The sequence below is a fragment of the Talpa europaea genome (genome assembly GCF_964194135.1).
Source record: "Talpa europaea genome assembly, chromosome: 2".
NCBI lineage: Eukaryota > Metazoa > Chordata > Mammalia > Eulipotyphla > Talpidae > Talpa > Talpa europaea.
Genome location: NC_140068.1, coordinates 49,843,029 through 49,854,195, shown reverse-complemented (window position 1 = coordinate 49,854,195; position 11,167 = coordinate 49,843,029). Strand labels below are relative to the sequence as shown.

General features: G+C 33.7%; 1 protein-coding gene across 2 annotated transcripts in view; it reads right to left on the bottom strand.

The window, feature by feature from the left end:
* Positions 1–1,327: 1,327 nt before the first annotated feature.
* The window catches only part of CCNC (cyclin C), a gene marked incomplete at both ends in the record, with an annotated part of 28,784 nt that continues 18,944 nt past the window's right edge, over positions 1,328–11,167 (bottom strand). Inside the window, 7 exons of one of the 2 annotated variants that reach the window (XM_084228589.1) lie at positions 1,328–1,382; positions 3,268–3,386; positions 4,270–4,349; positions 8,073–8,140; positions 8,774–8,865; positions 9,550–9,585; positions 10,443–10,498. In XM_084228589.1, coding sequence (XP_084084715.1) covers positions 1,328–1,382; positions 3,268–3,386; positions 4,270–4,349; positions 8,073–8,140; positions 8,774–8,865; positions 9,550–9,585; positions 10,443–10,498 — 506 coding nt within the window. Of the gene's footprint in view, positions 1,383–1,610; positions 2,010–3,267; positions 3,387–4,269; positions 4,350–8,072; positions 8,141–8,773; positions 8,866–9,549; positions 9,586–10,442; positions 10,499–11,167 lie in introns of those variants that run through there. The other variant, XM_084228590.1, reaches the window with a different exon arrangement.

Below are 11,167 nucleotides of genomic sequence, written 5' to 3'. Positions count from 1 at the left end.
CTCACTTGATGCTTTCCACAAGGAAGCAGAACTCAATAGCTTGTTTATAAATCATTCGAAATCACCCACTTGGCAAACTACAGAAGACTTAATAAAGGATTCTCAGAAAGCAATATAAGGCAGATTCAAAAAAGATAAAATTCAAGACACTAGTCAATATAGCTGGAGAACTTTTATTCTTGCAGATTTATACTAGGATGTCAACATTTAATAATCCATTGTTCACAATTGATTTATAAAAATTTTTAATCTTTAAATTGTACATCAATATCCTATGACTCCAAATTTTATTCATCACTCTCCTTCAAGTCTGAAGAAAATGATTATTAAGTTCCACAGACAGCACAGTCACACTGACTCCACTGACATAACATTTAGTCTTAAGTCCTACACTCATATGAGAATTAAGAATAGCCAGTATCAAACTGACATGAAACCTGATTGTGTTCCTGGCTCAGGATACCTACAGTAAATTTGTAAGTCCATACTAAGACACAAAAATAAAGGAGGGTGTGTGTGTCATAAAAAGCTTTCACAGTAGAGTAAAAAGTAACATTAAAATGTTACCAAATTTCAACCATATTTTGGTATTTTATCTAATTACCTTTCAAAATGCCTCATTAACTGTGAATTAATTGCAAATAACTTGATGTAGGATTTTTTAAAAAGTTTGCCCAGCATTTCAAAATGGTTATGGAATTAATATAACCTTTATAATGTCAAAGTATGCTATACATATTGCACTTTTCTTCTACACTGGGCTAGTATCTTCCATGGCAAGCTACCAAAACTATTGAATAAAATACACTTTAAAATCAATAGGTACTTGATTAATTTCCCTGAAATTATCAACATCATTACCAAAATCTTCCAGGATTTTATAAGATTTGATTCCTTAAATACAGTTTCAAAGTTTAACTTAAGGAGGGAAAAAAAACCCTCATATATTTGACTTTTTTAATGTCCTTTTTTTGGTCCCGTCAATGACCAAAGAGAATTTCAAACAAATTATGTTTCCTGGCTTAATAAAAAGCTGTAATTTTTATTATCCAAATTAAGAAAAACTACACTGATCACAAGCTATTAAATTTGAAATATCTGTCTGTAGGTCCCCTTAGAACCTTCCCAAATTTTCATAATCAAGAGATTTTAATCAATTATGCACTAAAATAAGGAAAAACTTATTTTGCAGAAAATAAAATCACTTCCCAATATGCTTGACAGAAACAAGCTATTCATTTTCATTTGTGTTCCACTGAAGACATGACTGAAATCTGTCCAATGGTTTATTTCCAACTGGTCCACTACGGAATTCTTCGGAATGTTTTTAAGATTGGCTGTAGCTAGAGTTCTGACTTCCATTTGGACCCTGCTCTCCTTCACTGTTCAAGTGGGGAAGAAAGAGATTTTATACCAATTAAAAGACTCATTTTCAACACCCCAATAAGCCCACTAGTTTTTAAAATTAATTATCTTCTGGTTCAATGCTACAAAACAAAAGACATTCCTGACTGTAAGACACAAATGTGGAAAAATTAAAATACAGAAGACTTAACATTTGTTTTTATATTTTTATTCTTAATGTAACTTAGTGCCCTCACACATAACAAGCATTCTGAAAGTTAGTATTCATATATACTCAACAAATTTAAATATGGGTATGGGATTTCACTGTCATTACAGGTATCACTCAACATAGAGTTTCTGAACAAATTTCCCTTTAAAGTTAAATTTTACACATAAGATCTTATTCCTACTAATTATTAAAATCAAGAAGTGTTCTTCAAAAAAAAATTGTCCAAAAGCATAATAAAATCACATGTAAATACAGCAAATCTTTATAAGTCAGAAATAAATAATTTCCTAGAAAATGCTGAATATTTAAAAAAAAAAAAAAACTAAAACTGAAAATACCAGTAACTGTGGCAATAGGATTATTGTCTTAGCTTGTCCAGCATCATCTTGCAGCTTCAGGCCCTGCTACTAGTTGAGAATCATTCAGGGAATTTCTGCAAAAAATGTATCCAAAGGCAGCTATTTGAATGACTGCCTCAACACCTCCTATGTAAGTATTACTTTTTTCTAAGTGCTAACATTAACTTATCAGATATACAAATCTATTGTAATGTTTATAAAAATTATTTTTCTTGTTAAATGATTAAGGGGATAGCATTTCTTCATTACACCTCCTATGTATTACTTTTTTCTAAGTGCTAACATTAACTTATCAGATATACAAATCTATCATAATGTTTATAAAAATTATTTTTCTTGTTAAATGATTAAGGGGATAGCATTTCTTCATTACCCTTCTTTCCCTATTGCAAGTGATTAGATGTACAGTAAAAGCTAAGAACCACTGAAGTTAATGAATAAATCCTATTAAAAGGGTGGGGGAAAAAAAAAGTGCAACACAATCCTCCCACTCCCCTCCCCCCTAAAAATACCCCACCATCAACAACAACAAAATCTTCATAGCACAAGTGATTCATTTTTAGCAAAATTATGCTATTGTGTGCCACAAGCCTTTAGATCACTCAGGTCAAAAATCCTTATCTTGGGCCTCCCTGGTGGTGCAAGGGGTTAAATTTCATCACTATGAGGGTAGAAGCAGTGAGTATGACCCCTAGCCAAGGAGCTAACTAACTCACATGGCGCAGCAGACCTCTCCTGTCTCTCCTGCTGCTCCCTTCAGCAGTGTATGTCAGTACATCTGCCTGTTCTGCTCCCCACTCCGTCTCCGGTGGGTGAATCCTCTCACCTCCTGCACCTCTGGTCTACACCCCAGTGCTTGTATGCATAAACAAACAAATCTTTAAAAAAAAAAATCCTTATCTTTACAATATTTGATCAATAATCTTTTTTAAACTGCCACTAAAATTCATAAAACGTAACAGTCACTAATGGAAAAAAAAACAGCACAGTCAAACTGACATGTGACTATTACAGAATTCTTAGTTTTGGATTTCACATGAACTTGCCTGATTCTGTACTGTTTAAACTTATGTGTACTATAAAGTCTTATGTTGAGGGATACCTGTAATGACCTGCTACTGCATCAGGAAAAGTCACTAAATATATAATCAGAATAATATATATTATTACTAATGAGATATCCTCAACCTATCAAGTCACAATTTTTTTTTTAAAAATTAGTATTTGTTATGAGGTTTGGAAGAAATTTAAGGGAAAAGAACTCAATACATCATCTATGAAAAAATGTTATAATGCATATAATGATATGACTAATTAAAGTCTGCAAAGTACCTGTTTGGAGGAGGTTTTGGTTTTGGCATCTTACTAAGAATAGTTGCCATCTCTTTTCTCTCATCAAAATTCTTCCACTGTTCATATAGTTTTAAAATAACCCTGATTATTTCCAAAATCTAGAAAAAAACATTTGAGAAGTTTTCAATGGCAACTATTAAGAAGCATTTAATATATAAAGGACACACATCACATACTAGGCATCTCTCAGAAAACAGTCTCTCCTTAAGTATAAATCTGAAAAAAAGTGAAAGCAGTATTCTTACCACATGGTTATTTAGGCAAATTTTCCTCCTAGCCTCTCATCGTTTAACACATGCACTATTTATTCTTAACTACTCTGCAGTTTGTTTCCTTCTATCTACTGACAACCAAAACAAAAAGGTGAGGCTTTAGGAATAGAGGTCTTAATTGTGAGAAAGAGCATGTCACTAAAGAGTTCACTTCTTTAGTACCAATTTGTTACTAACAATTTAAGGGAAGATAATGCACAAAAGGCAATTATCTGATTCTCACTAACTACTCATAATATAAGGTGCCCCCAACCTGGTAGCCTACAAATCTATTATAGCCATTTCCAAATTATCCCTTTCTTCCTCACCTGAGTAGACCTAGCCTTGGATCAATTTTATCAACCTTTTAGCAGAAAAGGTTAAAAAAAGGACAAAATGTACTCTGCCAGGAAATCATTTAACAGAAGTTTACAGCATTATTTAATAGCCACTAGGTAACTTTTAAAATAATCCTGGAAATAAGAGGCTGTTTTACAAGCAGTCAAACCAAAATTTTACCATCTGTTCAAGCCTAAAAAGAGAACTAAAACTTCAATAGTCAACATCAACACCTCTTGCCAAACACAATCCTTAATTATTAGTATATTTTTAACCAAAAATCTTCTTAGCCAAGTAGATGTCAAAAGATTTTGGGCTCATGATAAATAAATATGACATTAACTTTAAAATGTTCACATTTATATTCAACTAAGAGAATTTTAAAGAATACCTTCTCCATATCCACAGAAAGCTCAGCAAACCACTGTCTGGCATCTTTCTGTTGTACAACACAGGCTACATGCAGGCAGGCTAGAAAGAAAATGAGACAAAGACCCATGCTTAACTACAAACATGTAATGTGTGGACTTAGAACTAAAGACAATATTCACTCTAGATTTTTCATGTGTATGTTCCTATATTCTTTTTAAGCATTATATATGTTCATATAATAGTTACCATTAATTTGATCCCATCAATTTGAGCTGCTACAAATAGAAGAAAATTGGGCTTCCCTGGTGGCACGGGGGGTTGGGCGCCACACTGTGAAGCTGTCCGCAGCCTCTGCAGCACGAGTTTGATCCCCGGCCGGCCAGGGAGCAACCCACATGGCAGGGCAGACCTCTCCTGACTCGCTCACTGCTCTCCTCAGCAGTGTATTTCAGTCAGTCTGCTTGTTCTATTCCCCACACTGTCTATGGTGAATCCTCTCACCCCCCACATCTCTGGCCTGTACCCCAGCTCTTGTATGCATAAATAAATCTTAAAAAAAAAAGAAAGAAAATTACTACACTATAGTATTATGGTTCTTGACATCTGCTGTGTACTAACATGGTGCAGATTGCCTTCAGAATCAGGGCATGTTAAAGAGGAAAAATTCAATGAGAACATTAGAACAGGGAAATGATTCCAGAAAGCAGTATAGTGTTCAAAATGCACCCAGAAATCAGTGTGATGAAAAAGGAGAAAAGAAAAAAAAAAAATCTGTCAATCAATACGCAGATAAATTTCAACAATATGATTACATTTTGATATTCCAATTAAAAGCAATATTGCCTCTGCTTTTTAAAATTAGTGGTACATCACCAAGTTAGTAAACTTGTACAAAACTGATTGCTGTAATCAGAGAACTTGTAAAAATATAATGTACTATATATAATATAAACTAAGAAAGACAGTAAAAAAGACCAAAGACAAGAATCTGTGTCATAATTTTGCTTAATATAAGTTTCTGAGCAACCTGGCTACCTTGATCCCACTCCAGCTTGTTAGAAATTATATCCCTGGTATGGCTGCTCACATTTGCTAAGGATGACATCCTAGGCAAAGAGTGACTCAAATGTGAATGGACAAACCGATTGCTCCAAGTCAAACAAAGCTATTGAGTAGAACTTCGATCCAGGAAGGAATAAAAGACCAAAGGAATGTAATCTTAAGAAGTTGAAAATGTAATGACAGAAACACATAATAAAGAGAAAGAGCTATCCTAACACAGAATAAGACAATGTAGAGTGTCAGGGAGGTAGTCACTAAAGAGGTGATATGTCAGCCAAGTCATTAAAAAAAGGTGAGAATGGGAGCAGACAATGTTTTGTACATAAATGGCAAAAAGCAGCAGTGGATTTTATCCAGAAGTTGGGTGAAGCAGTTTAAGGTTTCAAATGGGGGACAAATTCCAAATTTTAAAAAGCTCTGCTCAGGGTTACTCAACCTTGGCAGTATCAACACTGTGAGTACGATAATTCTGTGAGGCTGTCTTATGCACTATAGGATGCTTGGTGGCCTCCTTTCTTGGCTTCTACCCACTAGATGCCAGTGGCATGCCACTCCAGCAGGCCACCAAATCATCTGCAGGCATTGCCAAACATCCCTCAAGGAACAAAACTATTCCCAGCTGAAAATCACTGGCCTAGCTCATGTGTGGAAAATTGGCTCCCTGTGAACAGGGATGCTGGAGGCTAATTAGTCAGTAAGGAGAATGCTGTGGTAACCTGGATAGAAATGAGAAGGCAGTTATGAGACTACTAGAGGGATGATAGCAAGGCACAATAAGTATTGGTTACCAACAAGATGTAGGTATTGAAGGAGATGAAAGAGCCTAACCACCAGGGTTCCAACTAAGGCAACTAATGCTATTCACCAAGCTAGCAAAGACATTACAATGAGTATATTTTGGAGCAAAGTGAGGCATTTAATCCTGATTTTGAGATGCTGCATGGAGCTATCTATAAATATTTTTAAAAGGCTATTTAGATCTTGGTTAAGTAAAGAAACTTGAATGTTTCAACACATAAGAGACAGCAGAAATCATGGGCATCAGTGAGAGTATTTAAGAAAAATAAAGACAAAAGGGATGTCAAAGATATGGCATAGGACCTGCTATTCTTGCCTTCCTATCCATGTAGATCCCACTGAATCTAGATGTCACTTCAGAGTCCTCCTAAATACAGTGCTTTCAGGAGCCTCCAGTCCTACTCAAGTATATCTTTTTGCCACCATGATATAGGAAGATTGAGAAACATTAACATTTAGGAAATAATTAAAGTAAGAGAAACCAATGGAAATAAATATGACTAGAAAAGTATGGCAGGAAAAACCAAGAGGACAGTCATGGAAATTGATAGAATAGAAACTAACAACTGCCTAATACATGATACTCTACAAGAGATCTCATTTTTTTAATTAAAAACTTTTTGTGTCCCTACCACCAACCCTTACATCCCTTCTCCCTTTGTTCTTAACCTCAGAGCTCTCATGGTGTTAATTAATGTCCATTACTTTAAGTATTTTACTTTATCAAATCATCTGCTATGTAAATGTCAGGTATGTTTCTGTCATTCCATTTTGCTAAAAATGGATGCACTTCACCCTTCCTTATGGCTGAACAGTATTCTGTAGTATGGATATAGCACATCATCTTGATCCAATTATCTGTTGAGAAATACTTAAGACTGTTTCCATATCTGAGCTATTATAAATAGTGCTGCAATAAACATTGTAGAGTGTGCATATATATAGATACATAAATTTGTTTTGCATTGACAGTTTCATATTATTTGGACAGATGCTCCAGAGTGGACTGCTGGTCATACAGCATTTCCATTTTTAGTTTTTAAAGGTAAATCCAGATCACATTCCATTAATGGCTGTACCAGTTTACATTCCTACCACCAGTGTAACAGGGCTCCTCTTTCTTAGCATTCTCTCCAACACTTATTTTTGAGGGTCTTTTTAGTGTGTACTATTCTACATATATAAGATAGTATCTCATTCTTGTTTTAACCTGTGTCTCTCTTATTGAAAGTGATGATAAATCTTTTTTCATATACCTATCAGCCTTCTAGATAGACTTCTCATTAATTCTTGTAACTTCTGTATGAGCTATTAGTATCCCCCACATTTCACAATTAAGGAAACAAACCCAGAAAGGTTAATTTCTCCACAATTGTAAAGGAAGCAAAGTTTAAACCCAGGACTACCTGGCTCAAAAGAATTATTCCACTCCATTACTGCACTGCCTTCCATAGATAATAGGATGGTATAGCTAATTTCTTTCTCCAGCAAGGCATTAAGCACCACAAATACTCCTACACTCAATCTCTGAAGACTTAATTAGGCTCAGAAAATGCAAAACAGGCCCAGTTATTTTATGTTACAACTAATTAACAGACTCAATTCTGAACTCTTCCCCCCAAGCAAACAAAAATGTTCAGACACTAGTTAAAACTATTTAAAAAGATTTTTCAAAAACAAACTTACAAACGAAATGTTTTATTCAGACAAAATGTTCTATTCAGACACTAGTTAAAACTATTTAAAAAGATTTTTCAAAACAAACTTACCAAAAAGGGTGTGGGGGACAATAATCCTGATTTGTGACAGTTGCAGTTCTTATTATTTAAAGGTCACATGCAAGGATTAGTGTATTACTTCATGGATCACAAAAACAAAGTACAATAGGATGAAATTTCTTTTAGGATGATCTAAATAGACTTGTAATAATATAACTAATAAAGGTACATCATGTTTACATACCTAAAGCTATCATGAAAGGAGGATATAGTAGGCAAAGATCCGTTCTGTAGGTATCATTCACTATCCTCCTATAAAAGTGTAAATTAAATTATTACTAAAAGCAGAACTACCTCATATGATTGCAGATTCCCCCCAAGAAAAGGCCAGATTTCCCATCTTTGTACACATTTATCTCTTAAAACTATTGAAACACAAACATAAAGGTACAAAAATCAAGAGAAAAAAAGATGGATACATGAGTATGACAATACAAAAGTATATTTAATGAATAAAATTACAGTATTTTAAATATATTTGAAAACTTAAAACCTCACAAATTAAACATTTTTTTCTAATTTTTCACAAATCAGAACAATAAGATAGGAAACCAGAAATTATGTAATATATAATGAATTAAAATGTATGTTGAATACCACCGAATAGTATTAAAGATAACTTGTCTTTAATGTTTATGTTGTCTGATTTTCATAAGAATCAAATGTTAATGGAAATATTCATCAAATAGATAACTGAAATACCCTTAAATTACTGGTATTAATTATACTAATATACTTATTAAAACTCAATAAGCAGGTATTTTGTTCAAAATAAAACACCTTGTGCATGAGTTTAATTACTTTAAAAATGTAAAACTTCGTATTTAATGTTAACCTTCCTAGCAAACAACATGTCACACTATGAATAACTTCTGTTCTAATTACCATGCAAGGGGAAGCAACATGTCTTCTTGGCCCATGTCCTGCACATACTGGAGCAAAGGTCTATAAGGATGATACACTATCAAGCAACAATCCTAGAAACAGTTTAAAAAACGTGTATGTATAAAAACAGATTTATTACAACACAAAAACCTTATCCTTACCCAACTAATTTGTAATTGTATATTCCAAAAATGCTTTCTCTAACTCATGCTTGCTTCCCTCTTATTCTCTTATGCAAGCAGAATGGCAGCCCTAAACTTTGCTATAATAGTGAAGGCAGTGCTCTCTCTGGAATATACCTTGGTAAATCGGTTGGCAGTCAGTCAGCATCCATCCCCTTAGAGACTCAAAGTGTCACATCTGCAACACACTGAAACCTCTTATTAGCCTATAAATCCATTAATTCTCAACTGGAGGAGCAGAATTCTGCCAAAGACATAATCTATCTTTAAATAACACCACACACATACACAAATTGTGCAAATAATTTACAGTGGCTTAATGTCCTGTTTGGTCTGCTTATAATCTTTTTATTATAGCTTCTATAGAACAGAAAAATTTTCCTATCCTGAGTAGGATATACATATTTTACAGGCTTCCAAGAGGATGTAGGTGATGATGCTAATAGAAATTATAATTTCACCATGATATATCACTTGGTTTTAAAATGCACCTCCCTATGCATAATTTTTTTAAAATAATGTCTAACTTCACTAAATTTGAAAATAAGCCTTACTCTCTCTCTCAATCACAGAAAACATATATAATATACTTACCATTAATTCTAAAAGATAGAATTCACATTCTAATATCTGTTTTAAAAAAGATTATAAATGTCAATATGAAACCAAATGAAATGAATCTACTTAGTCTAATGTAAGTTTATACAGATTATAATCACTAAAAAATTTTTAAATCAAAAAATAAACAGTAGCTTATATTAGAATGAACATATCAAATAAAAGTATCTTTTACTATTATACAATAAATGCAATCATAAAGCTTTTTAACCTTTAGAAGAAAGTCAGTCTCATAAGCATTCTTACTACTTTTTTTATTTAAAGTATCTTATATAAACTTTAGATTTCCCATATACTTTCCACGCAGCAAATAAAAAAATATAATTATCTCTAAATGTTAGTCTTCATTTTTTTACATTGTAATCAGTAATAACAAAGAATACTCAAAAGGAAACCAAAATATGCAATTTAAATATAATGAAGAACTCCCTCGCAAGGTCCAAAAAGAAGGGCATGCCTATCAAAATGTCAATAGAAATTAATCTTCTAAAATAATGTAAAATTTCAAACATGGTTTTCATACTTTTCCATTATAGTAGTTCAACCCCAGTGCACATTAGTATCACCAGGGAGCTCTTAGAAAATACTAGTGTCTGGACCTTGAGCCTAAAAATTCTGATTTAGTTGGTCTACAGAGAATCAGACATTGGTATTTATTTAAAAGTTCTCAAAGTAATTCAATGGGTACTCAGGTTGATAGCCACAGCTATGAACTATTTTTTTTATTAATGGTAGAAGCAATTAAGCTTTAAAGTATTTTATATTTGAAACTGCCATTTCTAGAAGACTATTCAGTTTATTCTAATATCCAATGAAACTAGATTATGTACAACTTGGTTGAGTAGTTTTACTCTATACAAAATACTTACATGGTTCATCCTATAAGGAAATTCCTTTGGAAAGGCATATGAAAATCTAGTTTTTACTGTGAAAAACAAAAGAACAACTTAAACTGAGAAAATGAGACAGTGAATTAAACTAATTTCTTTAACACAGTATGGAATATTAGAGGCAAGGCTAAGTCATTTTTAGTAGGAGCTTTTGGAGATGCTTAGTCATTCAGATTTTCTTTGTTGTTTTCAGGAAAAGGAAAAGACTGAGAAGCAGGAAAGTACCAGGACCTCATTTATATTACATTCAGAATTTCAAGTATGTATTTAAAAAGGGTTCTGTGGGCCTCCCTGGTGGCACAAGGGGTTAAGCACCACACTATAAAGCAATCCCCAGCCTCTGCAGCATGAGTTCGATCCCCGGCAAGCCAGAAAGCAACCCACATGGCGAAGCCAACCTCCCCTGTCTCGCCCGCTGTGCCCCTCAGCAGTGTATTTCAGTCAGTCTGCCTGTTCTGTTCCCCACTCTATCTCTAGTGAATCCTCTCACCCCTTGCATCTCTGGCCTGTACCCCAGCTCTTGTATGCATAAATTAATAAATCTTTAATAAATTAATGAAATAAAAAGGGTTCTGCTACTTAAAAAATATAGAAATTGGGGGGGAAAATCACTGGCCTTTATCATTTCTAAAATCTTTCTAATTCTAGAATGGCATTGCTCTATTTTCCAGTAATATCGCTTAAAAGGAACACAGGTTGTATAT